The sequence below is a fragment of the Notothenia rossii genome (genome assembly GCF_949606895.1).
Source record: "Notothenia rossii genome assembly, chromosome: 5".
Lineage (NCBI taxonomy): Eukaryota > Metazoa > Chordata > Actinopteri > Perciformes > Nototheniidae > Notothenia > Notothenia rossii.
Window position 1 is genome coordinate 70,592,422 of NC_136903.1, and position 17,840 is coordinate 70,610,261.

At 38.3% G+C, this 17,840-nt stretch overlaps 1 protein-coding gene across 4 annotated transcripts; it reads right to left on the reverse strand.

The window, feature by feature from the left end:
• Nucleotides 1–909: 909 nt before the first annotated feature.
• Nucleotides 910–17,316, reverse strand: dgkab (diacylglycerol kinase, alpha b). 4 transcript variants are annotated; one of them, XM_079680655.1, is made up of 25 exons: nt 17,181–17,316; nt 16,260–16,341; nt 14,980–15,056; nt 12,968–13,112; nt 12,475–12,549; nt 12,283–12,332; nt 11,942–12,016; nt 11,599–11,715; nt 11,309–11,426; nt 11,083–11,171; nt 7,956–8,066; nt 7,763–7,861; nt 7,600–7,650; nt 7,201–7,290; nt 6,931–7,004; nt 6,718–6,792; nt 5,993–6,078; nt 5,823–5,912; nt 5,560–5,720; nt 5,408–5,472; nt 4,629–4,719; nt 3,166–3,346; nt 2,903–3,023; nt 2,615–2,675; nt 910–2,237 (listed from the first exon to the last, which is right to left on the reverse strand). In XM_079680655.1, exons 2-25 carry the CDS (start codon nt 16,330–16,332, stop codon nt 2,157–2,159), a joined length of 2,256 nt encoding a protein of 751 aa, XP_079536781.1. In that variant the 5' UTR covers nt 16,333–16,341; nt 17,181–17,316; the 3' UTR covers nt 910–2,156. The 4 variants fall into 4 exon arrangements, with proteins under 4 accessions (XP_079536781.1, XP_079536782.1, XP_079536780.1 ...); XM_079680656.1 differs by having other exon boundaries at nt 7,216–7,290; nt 16,260–16,345; XM_079680654.1 differs by having other exon boundaries at nt 16,260–16,345.
• Nucleotides 17,317–17,840: the final 524 nt, after the last annotated feature.

The following is a 17,840-nucleotide window of genomic DNA, read 5'->3' on the forward strand; positions in this document are numbered from 1 at the left end:
CAATTACACTTTGAATTAAAAAGATGAGAAATGTTAAACCATTTTACAACGTAAGGAATCAACGGTCAATCTGCACCATTGATGTCACGGCCACAGTTGGGAAATGTCCATTTGTCAATATCCATTTAAGCATCACTTAATACCCCTAATTTAGTAGTTTCTCCACGACAACTACCAGGAACACCAGCACTCGAACCCTCAGGGGATCTTTGGGCGTGATCTAGTTTCAATAGTAGTAGTATGAAGAAAGTGATAGGGGTCATTAAGGTGAGAAGCACATGATAGTATTCATCAGAGGAGATAACCTGCAGTTGGAGCAAACCGCTCGTTAGTGGAGTTTATATTTAGGGGTTTGAGGCCTGATTGCGTGGTTCACAGTATGAATATAAAATGTCAGTCTAGACGGGACATTGCAAGGATTAAGGCACTCAAAACTAATGCAGCTCTTCAGTGACTTCAGGTCAAACACATCAGTTCTTAATGAGCTGATCATCTATGAGTTGGGTTCTTGTGTCTTATTATTAAATGTTTTTTTTTCTTTGTTTAAGTCAGTTTTGATCAAATAACTAAACGATAAACAGTACTCCTGTTTCTGTATTCCTTGAAACTAAATGATGTCTCAAACAAACACACACCATCTACACTGAACTTCGTTTTTTCTGTTGGCACTTCTGGATTATTCCTCCTGCTTTTCCTCCTACATTGATGCAAATCCTGCCTCACTGTATGCTACCATGCTTGGGCTTTAGGGGGATTTAAGCAACTTAGTTTCGGGATTTTTGAAAAGTAGGCTGCATGCAGAGGAGTTGTGCATACACTTAATACATCAAATTAAAACACAAGTCTGATCGTTTGGAATATAAGCAATGTTATTTAACATACTGTATAACAAATACACATGGAAGTACACATGATACAAGATGTTTTTATTCTTTTCCATTTAGTAGCACATTAAGATAACATTTGGGAAAACTGACATTTTCCCCTAAAAGAGTTTAAGAATTAGATGAAAATGGAGGGTTTTTATCTGCATAATAAATACTGAAGCATCTTTTTGTGTCTCATTTCATTGTTACCAAACCTTTTATAGCTCAATATTTACCTGCAACATACAGAAAGATCTTCACAAGTGTTAAAAGGTCAGAGGATGTACACTGTATTACAAACACAATTGTAGGTGTGTGACGGATTGTAATTAATTAAGAGGACAATGTTATGCTATATAAGCATCCTACTGAAACAGAGTATGCAATATTGTCAAGTCACAGGCAAAGGATGACCACACAATTGAACATGTTACATTTAAGCACACTGAAAATCAACCACAAGACTGAATATCCATAGATACTAGGTTGGTAATATCTCGTTTCATTAGGTCTCAGAAAGTTTCTGTGTATTTTGTGACAAGCTTAATGCAGATAAATATATTTTTGGCAAAGTTACAGGACAACAACCTGTATGAAACTAACATTACTATCCAGGGTACATTGATGTATAACATACAATTGAATGCTGCCTTTTTAAACCAAATGTGGAACATCTTAGAAGAGATGTATCAAACTCCCTCTGGCCTATGACAGTTATAACTGTCGAGCAAATCTTTATAAAAGTCATTTCACATTCAATCAAGCTCTTTTTTAAATCAGTTTTTTCGACTATCTAAGAAACAGTAAACACTTTAACATGCTTTTCTTTCAGTCAGAAAGACTTGAGAATAGACAGGTAGTAACGTGTTGTTGAATAAAGTGAAGCAGGTTGCACCATTAGGAGGAATAGATGAACCATCAATACACTATTGTAAATACAAAAATGCTATCACAACATTTGATAAACAATGATATTTCTTATCTATACACTCAAGATACACAACATGCCATGTTCTTCTTTTTACAAACACAAAAAAAAGGATTGCATTACATTTGGCACACAATAACAGTGGACTGACTTTGATTTGGTCAGTGTTCTCTCTGGCAAGCTGTCTGCACTTATAATTATGCATAATTATATCATGGATTACGTGCAAAAGACACAATACACAATAATACTTAATAGTAGAAACAGAAAGCAAATATATTTTAACCTCCCATTCTGCGTTATTCACAATAATAAAGTTGTTCTGTTGTGACCCTCAGCAGACTGGAGCACAAAGTGTTGGTTCATTTGAGGTGAAAGAAGCCGCTTGGTTTTGTTGGTACAGCCATCAGCATGTTAGCTTGGTTCTTGTGAGTTATGTGGATCTATAATAAAAAATAAATAAATATTGGTGAATCTTGAAATTCCTTTAAAATAATGAATATCACATCAGCTAATAATAATAATAATAATCATCATCATAAATTAGATTTTTTTTTAATGTCTCAATAACTGTAATACACATTGGATAAAATTGACTTCTAAATTCAAATAATATTAAGTAGCCTTCAAACTCGTTCTCCTTGATAGCCCTAATCAGGGTTAATCTCAGTTTATTTTATCTATGTGTCTCTGCCACAGGTTTGAAAATAACTCAACTAACAAATAATAACAACTTTGTTGTTCATTACGATGCTCTTTAATTACTAGTCTGATATGTAACGTCTCTTGGCACTGAATTGGATTGGTTAATATCACTTACAGTACACGGAGGCTGCATCCACGGCTCCCCATCAATCTGCATGGGCAGGGCTTTGATTGTCCTGCACACAGGGAAGATAGAGAAAGTCAGATTTACATTTTTACCCGAACCATATGTCAAGCGTTTCTCTGTTTACATTGGATGGCATAGAGAGGGATTACAAATCAGAACATCAGACATTCAAATGGAATCAAAAACAGCAGCCACATACATTCTTGTAATTCTTGTTTCATATTGTCACGTATTATTGTTATTATTGTCAGCCCCCTGTAGGTAAAAGTGAACTACCTGATAGTGATTTGGGAAGTCTGTGCCAGTCTGTGCCCGGCGCTCTTCATTTTAGTGTAGATCTGTCCCATCTCTATGGCTCCTTCCAGCCCCACCACCTCCATACGCCTATCACTGATATCTGCAGCACACAGAGAAACACACACAGATCAAGTTCAAATTGTTTGTACAAGATTGAATCAGCATCATAAAACCAGGTTCACGCCATAACGTCAAGGTAATATTTAGAAACAATAAATGTGGTGATTTAAGATAGTACAGACCTTGAGAGACTGTCTTAAGAAGTTCAGGGTCAGTGATCACCTCGCTGTGCTCTGCCTCTGGAGCACCGTCACACTTCTTGGACTCGCCCCAGAGGTTGGAGCCTCCGTGCATGCTGGGTATGTTGAGGACAGCTATGCCCTCCAGGGACATACTGCTCAGATCCAGAGACCTCCCACAGCACTGGGGGAGGCAAAACAAGATTAGCTCTTATGTGAAGTACAAATACTTCTTTAAAATTAAAATTGCTACATGACTTATACAGAGGCGCGGGAATGTATTTTGAGTGGGGGTGCTGAGGTGCTGGACTCCAGTGAACACTATTACGGGCACTATAGAGCACGCACAAAAAAACTCCCCACACGCAAACACACAGTAAACCCGCGACTGTTACAATGAAGGCTCGATAATCAGCTCACGGCATATAGGCAGGGGTAAAGTGCTATTTTTTTACGAGTGGGGAGCGGACCTCACCTCCTCTAGGGGGGTCCGGGGGGATGCTCCCCCGGGAAGATTTTTTTTAAATATTGAAGTTAAAAGCATCAATCTGGTGCACTTTGAGAGCAACATGAAGAGATCTATGGATACATCTCTCAACACCCAGATGAAACACAACTGTAAGCAGATGTTCTTTTTCTTTATGGATATTTTACAAATCACTCCCCTTTCAAACTGTATTCTTGTTTTACTGCCATATAGTATTTCATAACTGTTTTTCCTTTATTCTCTTATTTTTTTTATAACTATAATGATCATATGAAGGTGTGCCGCGGAAATAATCTTTTGAATAATTTTTGACCAAACCGTTTGAGACCCACTGAGATAACTTAGACTAAAGTGAACTATCTAAACACTCAGAGAGTCCTTTAGCTCACCTGAGCCTCTCGGTCTGAGAGGAGAGCTCTCCTCCAGCTTGTTGTGGAACAAACAGCTCCGTATGTCCGTTGGTGCAGCTAGCTAACCAGATGCTAACAACACGGTCCCTGCTGCTGGCACCGGTCCCTCTCTCTCTCCCCCTCTCTCACACACACTAAATGCGCTATTTCCGCACACACACAGAGCCGCGAGCTTGAATGACACAAGCACACTTTTATTTCCATGCAACTCTCTGATTGGTCTGGTGTCTTGCCTCTGTTGCATTCACTGAACACGGGAAATTACAGTCCTGCCGTCCTTTCTAGTGTCTTGATGAGGTTCACGTAAAGCACGGTTAATGTATTATATTATTGAGGTAGAATTGTCCGTGGCTACAGAAAAAACATTCGGGGCAGGCCAAAATATTATTTTACCAACAATGTGGAATTTATTGGCTACATATTACACAGATTATGCACAGCGGGAGCAGCAATAACCGTCAAATAATAATTCAGACAGGGGAGCTCCGCACCCACTGCCTGCCGCTAGGGGGTGCTGCAGCGCCCTCAGCACCCCCCTTCCCGCGCCCATGGACTTATAGACATCTCACCTGAATCATAAGACACTCCTTCAGCTTCTTGCAAGTTGCAGAGATGGTTTCAGAAGTGGCAAACTCCAAATACCAAAGTTTGTTCTTCATTCTTATACAAAAAAAGAGCTTCACGTTAGACATTTTTCAAAAGTCTAAAATGAACAAAGAATAGATTTCCCCTTCTCAAAATTTGGTTCACAAAAGATAATGGACTAGTGATTTTATAGTGCAAACACACGCAAAATGTATTGCGTTGGATTTATTTTCTCCAATTATGGCCAAAGCAATTAAAAGAGCAAAGGGAGACATGTCAGCCAATAACTTGGGAAAGGAGGAAGAACATATTTGTGTATTCTATTTTAAAAACCTTATTTTTAGTTTTTATTTAAATGTAATTTATTCTTAGTTTAAATTAGTTATTTTCATAGCACAACCATAATTCGATAGCAAAATGAATAAGAACCGAAACAGCTTATAAGTTTGCTTCTGTTGCCACCAACTCTCTGAAGACGCTAACAGTTTCTCTACATCTTTGTTATTATGATATTCTGTACCCCAATGATGCTGATTTGCATGTATAGAAATGGGACATTTGACCAGAAAATGTATGCAAATTAACTAATTAAAAGGCAAAAGGGAGAGGATACTGGAGATGTTATTTAATCAGCAGCCCTAAGGGGAACATTTCAACTTTATTGATGTTTTTAAGACTATACCACTTATTTTTGCCTTATTTGTGCAAAAGCCGTGCAATCCTTTTTTCAATACTCTCTCTGTCTACAATTCCGAACCCTCACCTGCTGTTGAATCTCCGCGGATGTTTCTCTCTCATGGAGTGGAAACGATGTGCAATAGATGCATCCTGTCAAACACACATTTCCCTTAATTTTCATTAAGAAATGTAAATGTTTAATGTCATTATTCCTTTCATGCTTTGGCAGTGACTCACCACTCCAATAGAGAAGTAGTTGTTAATGATCTCGTAGGGCACGGGGTCCCCTGCGTCCTGGGGGTCTTCTGGTATCACCTGGATGCTCCAGCGGTCCATGGGAACCTGCTTGCTAGCTTCAACCTCCTTTAGGATCTCTCTCAAGTTTGACCCGTCGTAGCCTTTCACAAGATACAGAAGAAGCAGAAAGGGTGAGACACAGAGCTCCAACGCTAGTCACAACACCTCAGTGATGTTTAGAGGTAATGTGCTGGGGGCTTCACCTCCTCCCCAGCGCAGACAGCGGGCCAGGTCGTTCCCGGTGCCCAGAGGCAGGACAGCCACGGGATGACGCACCTGCAGGTCTGCTTTGTCTGAAATAACAGGAACATTTATTACATTTAGAGATGGTTTCCTTTATTACCTCTCTAAACCCAAAAAGGACCCTAAGTACCTATAGCATCCAGGAGCCAGCCGACGGTGCCGTCTCCTCCACACACCAGGATCCTGTACTGATGCAGACTGCGGAAGAAGTGAAGTCTGAAGAAACAAAGAAAACATGACATTAAGCTCATTGTCTAGAAGGCTTTATTACAAAACCTTAAATGCATTCAAATCTGCTTATACCACTTTCTAATTATAGATAATATTGCTTGTAAATATTCACAATTAAAGTAATTATAACAAATGATTAAACATTTTATAAAGAGTTAAAAGGACTTAAAACTGTGATATAATTTAATTGTCACATTTTTCATTCATTCATAGTTGTAATACATCATTAGCACTGTTATCCTATGATTATAATGTGATTTTAAGTTATTCTCCGTCGGAGTTGTATGCTTTAAGTGAAGTAAACAATCATTTTAGAACGTTTTGTGTTGTTAATAATATGACCATTGACCATTTTATGAATATAATGGTTATAATTCCATATAAAAGAATATATTAATGTATTACAAAAAAGGGACTTATATTTCAAAATAACCCTTGCAAAAAAAGGCCATCATTCAGTTTATTATTAGGAAGTATTTGGTAGTCATTATAAGAGGCTTTTATAATGAATTATCATTATTGTTATCAAGCATTATTAATACCATTATTGCACTTACATTTACAATTATTATGCAAGACATGGGCGTACATATGTACAGTAATGGTGGTGAAAGTGTACAGTACCCTGGTGCAGGACCCCCGTTGGAGAGGTTGTACACCTGACGCGGGTTCAGAATGTACTGAAACTTCCTGAGCACTCTGTGGAACAAACAGAGAAGGAAGCACACAAATGAAAAGGATATTCCTATTCCAAAAATGAAATGAGAATTAGTAGAACACTTTGGCACTAGGAGTAAAGAACATGTCACCATCATATGGAGATTTTAATCTGCTTACCGTTCCCCCTGCATTCCTCCACTCTTTGGGTTCACAAACACCAGCAGAGGGTGCCTGTCTGAAACCGGAAAGATCTGAAGAAGAAAACATGACAGATTCAGATCCAATAGATAATGTAAATCACCTGAAAAACACGTACATATTGTAAGGATTTAATGTGTGAACACATGCTTTGAGTGAGGCTTCTGTGGTGCAGCATCATGCAAACTTCTGCTGTCTGTTGATACAGAAAATGTTGAGTTTTTAAAAAAAAATAGCTTTGGTTTATACATGACCGCCATTCACCATGGCTTCTTTGTGTCCTCTCCTGGAGAAATTGGCAGCCAATGATTGGCCTTTTGTTGCCTTCAGCGACAACCCCTTGTGAACATATAATGAGGGACAGGAAATATCAAAACATGCATCCCAAAGTTCATATTTATTGTTTATATGTGTTGCTTTAATATTGGCAAAATATTGCTGATGATGCTTTTATTCTTATTTTATGTCACATTTCTTTGGCCCAGTCTTTTTGAACACTACGAATCACTGAACATGGAGAATCTCCCAAAAGCAATGATATGCAGATGGTGTTTTGAGCAGGCAATTTGAAATAAACCTCACAGAGAAAACATGGGTGTACAGTGGGATAAGGAATAAAATGTCTTAAGAAGATTTGATGACGCAGACCTGCAGGATGTGGCCGTCAGGGGTGACATTCAACAGGCTGCTGTCCTCCTCCTGAAAAATACAATTCAATTAAATTACAATATTCTAACAACTACACCACAAACAATTCACCGACAATATTTCAAATTTTGGTAAAGCACATTCCTTGTGTTGCTAATTTTACCTTTGAGGTGGGGAATATGGCCCACGGAGGCAGTATATGATCTCTTAGTGGCCCACAATCACAGGACGATAAGCCGGAGAAAATACACTCATCGTGACGCTTAAAAAGAGACAACATTTAGCGAGCATATATTAAAAGAACATGGATCCTCTCTAATTATTTCAGTGTTTCCAAACATGAGCACACTCCTCACCAATTCCTGGCACCACACACAACGCCTCCCGGCCAGAGTTTTGATTTTCTTGTGGCACACCTGACACTTGTTGGAGTTACAGTCCGCTCTGATCCAGTCGTGAGCCGCGATCTGAGACACAGAGGAAAGCAAAACAGAGTGTTCAGGAAAATATGTATATCATTACTTTCTGAGATTCATTTAAACAGTTTGATCAATAGCAAGATTAAAACTCATTCTTTGTTGTCTGTTTCAAATGACCCAGAAGTTGACAGGGGAGGGGAGTATGATAGTGATGATAGTTTATCTTTTGTTAACTGGACTTATAACTTCAAACTGTACATTTTATATTTATATTTAATTGAATATGCCATTCTTGCACACTAAATGTAAATGATATCCCGCTTTTATAGTGTTAGCTGTCATTTAGCCCTTCAATAGTGTTTTATTTGTCATAGTTTACAGATTTGTATCTTCATGGTCAACTTTTATATTTTCATTCTTTTAGTTCTGTTTTTTCTTCTATTTTGAGATGTTTATATTGTATAATTGCTCATTTTATACTCTGTTTTAATTCTAATTGTGTGCAATACTTTGTTTTACATGCTGCTGCATTTCGCAATTTGGGATTAATAAAGTATATCTTAAATAATCCTTTAAAATGCAGCTCACACAAGAACGTAATTACTTTAGTGACTATTTCTACTTACTATAACTAAATAAGTTATATATTACCCCTGTTTATTTTTTATGCTCAAGAGATTTATATCTTATAAGATATTGTTAATCCTGCAATGTGCAGTGTTTTATGTCTTTTTTTTTCTAATTCCTGAAATAAATCCAATCAATCACTGACGTTCACACATTCTTCTACCCATAATGTCAAGGCAAGTCTTTACATGATGTTAAACTTTCGCTCCAGGACCAACTGGATGTTCATTAGAGCGGTGCCAAACCCCAGCCCAGCCCTGAAGGACTTCAGGGAAATTATGTTATCGTTGACTTCAAGAGAATTAGCGCAGAGCACACCCTCTTTATAGCAGCCGTGGAAGCTATGCACATTGTTAGACGTATCATCTTTGTGAAAAACGAATGACAGGCAGACGTGCATCAACAGATCTAAAACCCCGTAAGCACACTGGCAAATCAAACCTCCGGAAGAAGCAGACGAAACCTGGCAAGTAAACTGATGAGGTGAATAACAGATTTTCCATTGTGCTTGATTGAATATACATCAGAAAATAAAAAAAACACATATTGTGCCAAATCAGGACATTGAGCACAACATGCAACTAATAGTTATTTGCATCCCCATGACCAAAATGAATTAAAGGTGGGGTAGGTAAGTTTGAGAAACCGGCTCGAGATACACTTTTTGTTATATTTCATGGAATGCTCTTAACATCCCGATAGCAATGAATATCTTATTGCTTTGACAAAAAATCCATAAAAAATTCATCTGTGGAAACCCTAGCGCTGTAAAAAGCACGACCAAACATTTTAGCCGGACCGGCTAAAATAACTGGATGGCCTACCTGCCTGTCAGCCTTCCATCTAACTCAAGGGTGTAACTTTGGTTTGAGAAATGGGGGGGGACACAAAACAGGGGGTCCTCCACAATGAAACATTTTCTCAATTTAATTCCATTTCCTGCCTTTCTACAAATATATTAGGGATGGTGTTAACAAATCCAAGAAAAATGTGTAGTGCATATAATGAGTGTGCACACTTATCTAGTATCCTATCCATGTGAACCTGTTTTATTTGTGCTGACCTCACATCCTCTAGGGGGGTCCGGGGGCATGCACCCAGGGAAGATTTTTTTCTTTAAATTGAAGCTAAATGCATCAATCTGGTGCACTTTGAGGGCAACATTAAGAGATGTAAGGATACAGTTCTCAACACTCATATGAAACAGAACTGTATATATTTCAATACTCCAAAAAGCCATTAGAATATGCTCACAAGCAATAACACATCATTGATAAACTCCTCTCTCCTATCTTTATCTTACCTAGTCTGCATTCTTTCTTTTTATTGATGCATATTTGACTAATCACTCCCCTTTCAAACTGTGTTTTTTATTTTTGTACTGACCTATAGTACACATTGGAAGGATTTCTTAACTTATTTTATATACAACTAATATTATATAGATGGAAATATTTGTTTACATAGAAGACCAAACCGTTTGAGAATCACTGAGATAACTTAGACTAAAGTTTACAATCTAATCACTCAGCCCTTTACCTCCCTGAGCTGACGTTATCTCTCTCAGTCCGACAGGAGCGGACTCTCCCTCTCCGTATTGTTGAAACAGCTACTAATCTCCCTTAGCTCCGAGCTAGCACCAACCCCCGTGACTCTGTCTGTCTGTCTGTCTGTGTGTCTGTCTGTCTGTCTGTGTGTCTCTCTCTCTCTCTCTCTCTCTCTCTCTCTCTATTTCTCTCTCTCTCTCTCTCTCTCTCTCTCTCTCTCAAAGTCAGACAGGAAAGAGCTCTCCCTCTCCTTATTGTTGAAACAGCTACTAATCTCCGTTAGCGCCTAGCTAGCACCAAATGCTAACAACAACCCCCGTAACTCTCTCTGTCTCTCTCTCTTTTTATCTGTCTCTCTCTCTTTTTATCTCTCTCTCACAAGATGCGCTCGTGCCCCACACACACACACATACAGACGCTCCTCCGTGACGATGACCGTTTGCGTAAAAAAAAATTAATAAACACATTTAAAAAGTGGGGGGGACACAAATGGGATTTTGAAAAGTGGGGGGGACATGTCGCCCCTGTCCCCAGTGGAAATTACGCCCATGCACAAACTAATCTCGTGCCCTCATTGGTCATGTGCGCGTTCGTGTGTGTTGGAGGAGGGGCTCTGTGTATCCGGCTGTGTATTTTCAAATTCTAGCGCACTCGAGCTGGTTTCCCCAAAATGACCTACCCCACCTTTAAGTGATATGTTTCTCAGCAGCCTGATTTAAATTGATGTTGAAAAAAGTATTGAAAGAAAGTTTAATGTATCTTTGTTGTTGTTATGTTGATAAATGGAAAATAACAAATATCAAAAAAAATAAACTTATCTTGCTGATTTAAAAAACGACAACAAATCCAATGTAAGGACATGTTCATATAGTGTTTGTGTGTGTCCTTACACCAATCTCCTCTTTTGATTTCACAAAGGTACGAGAACAGGGTTCAGGATTCTTGTTGGCACATCGACTGTGGACAGTATACTTGCAACCTGGGGGCCAAGAAGAAGGAAGGTCAGGTTAGGAATTATTATTCTATAGCAAATGGCACAATGTGTGACTACTCCTCATCACTTGTGCAGTGTGTGCGGTGCGTGGCGGCCCCCTGGTGGCGGCGCTGAGCTCTTACAGGTGCAGCAGAGTCCCTGCTTCCCGAGGCCGAGCAGCATGTTCTGACACACGCTGCAGTAGGTCGGCTTGTTGAAGTGCTTCATCCTCCAAATGTGCTGTCCATCCCTCTCTGTCATCTGCAGGGGAGAGGGAGAAAGAAATTAGAAAGAACAAGAACCCCAGAAGACCACACTGCAATAAGAGCAAAGGCGACCAATTTAAGTGGGTTAAACCCAAGCAACACTGACAAAACAGGGGGTGTTGAGGGGACATGAGAGTGTTTTATGTGTCAAATGCTTGTTCACTTACCTTCAGTCCGAGCAGGACAAGTAAAGGCACATTGTTCATGCCTCCTTTCACCCATTCCTCCAGAGTGACATACCCACTGTCGTCCACATCGAACGCTGTCATCATTTCTTTAAGCACCTGTACACAGGCAAAAAAAAAGCTTGTTATTTACTATCTAACTGCTGCACAGTTAGCTTCATTTCACATATCTTAGCTGCTGTTATTAAGGTATATTTGTAATGTAACATTTATTATAACCCTCCTAATAAAGATTCTTCATTATTATACCCTCATGTTGATTTTTTTCTGATAACATATTTATTATTTAAAGCTTTAAATGAAAAATACAAAATGAGACTCATACTGGTCTGAGTTCAGTCGCATCCCATCTCAGGTAATCAGCAGCTCGCATCATCTGGGTGATTATACGATCCACTTCCTGATGGAGAAAAAAACATATTTTTTATTCACAGCAGACATGTTCTTCTTTTTCAATGTACAATATATCGTTACCTCTGACAAGTATGCTGTGTGCTCTACATTTTACTTTAAAGACGGTCATGTGTTACTATACTGTAGGTCTAAAACCAACACAACAAAAATGTAAATTAGACTCTTTTTTTGCAGAACTAAATGCAACAATAAATGAACGTATGTCAACTGTTCTAGGTGAATAGTGTGTGTTAGTCATTGTGAGTAACTTACAGAGCTGTCCAGGAGTTGGTTGCAATCTTTATCATAAAGTTTGAAAGTAACTACAAACAAAACAAAGGCAGTCAGTGCTTCAGCCATATTTATCCTCCTCCTCAAAATGTTCAAATCAATCAAAATGTACATTAAATCCAGTTGCAATATAATAAACTTGTTGTTAAATGATCAAATCAAGATGATACCCACATTCAAGTTTTTCACGTGGCTGTCCTTCCTCCAGCACCGAGAAGTAACAGGACACGTCACTAAGCGAGACCCTGCCTTAAGACAAAGAAATATAGAAATACAGACACCTTTATTATATTACTGAGGTCTGAAACAGCAAGTCTTAGTTTTGTTTCCTTCCGGAATAAAATGTTAGACTGCAGCAATAAAACTATAAGAGCAAGTATTTAGTCAAACGTTGGTTATTTTGGAATAGGTGCAGTAATCTCCAAAGATTTTCTACGCCCACGGCTTCATTCCTATGAAGCAGCACAACAAGATAAAAACAAACAAACACGTGGGCGTCGGAAAACGTCCGACAGGAAATACTCTTTCTTTCTTCCTCTGATTATTTACAGTATGTTATTTGAAACATTACCAGCCACACTCAGGGCTGATGACTGTAGAGCTTTAACTCTTAACACCTGCTCTATGCTGTTATGTAAAAGGATATAGGGCTTTTAACATGATTTACCTCCTTTAGGCAGAGAGCACTTATTGGACCCATCCTGATCCACATGTTGAAAATAATAAAAAAGGCGCTGAGAGAAATCTGCAGGGAAGTCGTCCACTTCTAGGTAGGTCTTGAGAAAGAGAGAGAAACCCACTGCATCCATGCACTGTGTAGAGAAGTGTCAAGTCAAAACAAATAATGTGTCAGTGTAACATTTATATTAATTGCAATGCTTCATTTGACTGTAGGCCTATATAATCCCCTTATAATTTCCTAGAACAGTGGTTCTCAACCTGTGGTACGCGTACCACTGGTGGTACGCCAGCTCCCGCTAGTGGTACGTGGAGGAATCTGACATATAACATTTTTTTTTTTTTTATTCTTTTTTTTTTTTATTCAAAGGTATGTTAGGTAATTTTGGAGAAACCAGCTCGAGTTAGCTAGAATTTGAAAATACACAACCGGAAAAAATATGCCACTTCCTTACAGAGCCTTCCACAGATGACATTTTTTTATGGATTTTTTGTCAAAGCACTTAAGATATTCATTGCTATCGGGATGTTAAGAGCATTCCATGGAATATAACAAAAAGTGTATCTCGAGCCGGTTTCTCAAACTTACCTACCCCACCTTTAACCTTTACACATAACACAGACATATAAAATACTGGAAACACAACTAAGTAAACAAAAAGATGAAAAGCAGTCATTACATTGTGAACATTTGGGACATTAAGGTACACTATTATTACTGCAAGAGCAGCTGATGGTAAGGACCTCAGACAACTTCAATTTAAAACAGGCTATAGGGACAAGTGCCATCAGTTTGAGGCTTGATTGAATAACATTAATTACAAAATAAATCATACTATCAAAATACTACAACGAATGAAAATAAGCTTGAGATAATTGAAACTGTGGTTTAAATTAGTTCTAATAGGCTATTGCTGTTTTTAGATTTAGAAACGAAAAACATTTAAAATTTTATTTCTGGCGTTGCTAATTACGACCTTACTACCCGCTAACGTTGCAAGCAAGCTAAAGAAAGAAGAAAGCTGAATGATGTTAAAAACGTGGCTCAAAACGGGAGGTATTCGGAAAAGAGGTACAGAGGAGAATATTACCAGCAAAAGTGAACAAGTGAATGAGGAGGAGGACAGTCATCAATCGAGCACAAGCGCAGGCTCCACAAGCAACGCAAAAGTGATATGCACAGCCGCTGTGATGGAGGAGAGAAGTGACTCAGGAAGAAGGCATTTGCTCAAATAATGGAGAGAAGGCTGTGACCGAGGTCAAACGCTGAAAAAGCACACACTTGTCCTTAATTGTTGTCTTTTTTCTTATCTTTTTTACTTTGCCACCACAGAAATGGCAATAGCAAACATCAGCAGACTGAAGATGAGCTATTAGCCCTTAGGCTCATCTGCTCCTGGAGGCTTCATTATTATTGTGGAACTGAATTCCCAATTGGACATTTTCTGTTACGATGTAGGTTGTTGCAGGAGGCCTACATTCAAACTTTGGTATAGGTCCAGGAAATGACATGTGTGTACAGTTGACATTTGAGAGATCCTGCATTTTAAAATTGGTCATATGGTGGTACTTGGAGAGCCAACTATTTTCTCAGGTGGTACTTGGTGTAAAAAGGTTGAGAACCACTGTCCTAGAACATTTGTAATCTGCAACTCATTACAAGACCATGGAGTTAAGTGTAAATGAATAATTTACCTAAAATAACATTTATTCCATGTAACGAATAGGAAGTGCTCAAAAATGGAGGGGCTCAAAATGTGATATGTAGGTAGTTAAGCAAAAAAAAATCAACGTTTATATATAATAAAATATCCTTGTCTTGAAAAGTATTATCCTGGTTTTTCTTTTGTAGAAATCCCTGTTTTCTTTATTATAAAAACACCTAAATGTAACCTTTTTTTTCAGGAAATGTAGTGCAAAATGTATTTGAATTTTTTATTTTATTTGTACCCTGTCAAATAAAGACTTAATACGTGTATCATTGATCTTTGCATGACTCACCTCTCCGAATCTGTGCTGAGCCAGCCGACCCCCTGCGTAAAACTCCTTGATCACATCTTTCACCCTCAAACTGCTGTCTGCAAAGAGAACAACAGAAAGTGAGTGAATACACAAAAGAATAAAGGTCACACAAAAATAATTCGATTTAATTACACATTTATAATATGAATGTTAAAACAAGGACACATTTGCAAGAGCATAATTATTAGAGAAGGACGTAAAAAAAATTGTTTTGTAAGGTCCAGTGTAATTATCCCTTCATCAATTATCCAACAGTGCAAATACCCTCTGCCCCCCCAACGTAACACTAAAAGCCCATTTCAATTCTCTCAAAGCCTCTGAGTGTATAGAGAATATTTTTAGCCCCGCTCAACTTCTAGTTTCCTGCTGACTGCTTCTCTCTATCCACTAATAGTAGTTTGATGTCTGGCGCATGCACTTACAGTTACGAGTTGTTGTTTGTGTACTTGAGTTATTGCTGAATGATCCTCAAAGGATCCTTAAGAAGCAATTTAATGATTAGGAACTTCCCCAGTCATGTATTCAATGATGTTTAGTGACTACTGCTGCTCTCCCTTTTGTGAATATCGATTGATCTCCCAAAGGAGACATTCTCAAGTTTGATGGAGGCTTAAAACTCATTAAAGTCTCTGATCCATCAAGTCTAAATGTAGAATTTTTATTCATCACACAGGCTCAGGTGTTTCAACATTTTCCTCTTCTGTGCCGGAGGTATAAGCTAAAACATAAGATTACAAGAAGGTTGTGATTTAAGTGTGTAAGTGTGTATTTCTCCTCATCAAGTATCGTTCATGTCTTAATGTCTTTCTTTTTTTCAACAACTAAATAAGTCACTGACCATTGTGTGGTCACTTCCAAACACTCAATGCTAGAAGAAGTATTCAGATCTTTTCAATTATGCTCGTAAAACCAGCAGCCAGGCAGTTTAATTTATACAAAAACGTGATATAAACTCTTAATAAAGTGAGAAGAGAAAAATGCATAAGCGCTATTGTCTTTTTCAAAAATCCAATGAATTTACTTTATTTTTTAATGTATTGTCCTGATGCCTACATTTCAACTGAAATTACGATATATTAAAGTATTTTAAAATAATTTGCAATAATGCTTTTTCATAAAACACATATGTAAACTGACCTCTAAATCATAGATCTCACATCTGAATACATGTCCTTAAAATAAGTCTTCTTCTTGTTTTATTATCTGTTTTACTCTGTAAACCCAATAGTTACAGAAATGAGTGAGGAGGTGAAACTGACCTTCCATGTAATGCTGCAGCTGGATAAAATCCACAGGAGTCAGAGATCCTTCTGCATCACCAGAGGAGGCCATGCCCAGCAGCTGGCTGAGCAAAAAGAAAATAAGAGGCCGTGGGAGGACACCAACACAAAGCTTTGAACACAACAGAGGCCTCCACAACCAAAGGGGTATACTGTTTCATATAAAAGGTAGGTCCTCCACTGTTTTGGCAGTGAGTGACGCATATAAAACTGGTTTGCATGCATTCCTTGGAATGCAAACAACATATTCAAACACTCCCCTCTTCAAAAACACTGATTAACCAGAGTCTGATTTCAAAAATCTAGACAGTATCTTTGATAGCTGAGGAATCTTTATCAACCAGTGACAACGAGACCTATCATTCCACATTCAAAGAGTTCAGTCATGCACAGATTAGTTGACACCTTTAGAAATATGTAAATAAATCAGAGGTGTATTAGAAGATTTGACAAGATAAGGATCGGCCCACATGAAGTTACAACAGTAATAACATGCAGGATCAGGCTCTATGTTGATTGTCAGCACCCAATGAAACAAAACGGCCGCCAACAGAATAGGATATTTAATTGAACAGCAGCTTGTCGAGGCATTGGTTGTGCTGGTAAATGTGTCCAACAATATTCTCTGCGTATGTCTCCTATCTCACAAAAAACACTTTGTAATATCATTCTAGCTTAACCAGCAACCTACTGTTAGAGCAAATCACATACATTTCAACCTTTTAAAAGGGGCAACCATCAAATAGGATTATAATGTGAAGCTATCTGCCTGAGTAACAGCCACTGCTTTTTAACCTTTTATTAAGTGCTGCACAGGTGTTCAGACATCCACACAGGAAGAGGGCTAAGGCTGAGGGCGAGGCAAGTTTATTTACACCAAGTCAATTGAAGGCTCCTTACCTTCCTCTCTCGTCAGACTTCAAATAAAAATATGTCCGAAACTCGGAGCTTCACGGCACGGAACTTTTATGTTTTTATTGACGACAGCTTGTGCTAGTGAGTAAATGTCTCTGATGGTATTAGCGGATGTAGGAGATTAAGGAATAGGGCAGAGGAGGAGCTTAAATACAGACATAATTACTGTTAGTGGCACCGCCTTGCGCGCGTTAGCACACACAAGCGAAATAGCCATACACAAGCAAGCACACTTTGATTTATTTGACCCTGCCAACATGTCAAATCAATCTGTGAGCTGTTTTTTTTAAGGGGGCAGAGTGACATGGAATATAGAGATAACATATGCTGAGGCAAGTGAGTGCAGATTCACCGCAGATAAAATACAACAAACTGAAAGTGGAGGAACAGTTGACACGTCAATGTTTTTTCTGATTTTCAATCACACTCTATGTTACCATGCTCCAAATACACGTGTCCAACTAAAAGAGCAATATAACATGTATATAGAGCAAGGAAGGGTGAACATATAGCCTAACATGTGACAACAGTTTTCACATAACATATTTGACACATGACTGTCATGTAAATTAGTCACATGTCAATTGTATTTAATGTGGACTTTTCTTTAAATAGTATACAAAACAAACAAGCCGTTAAATAAAT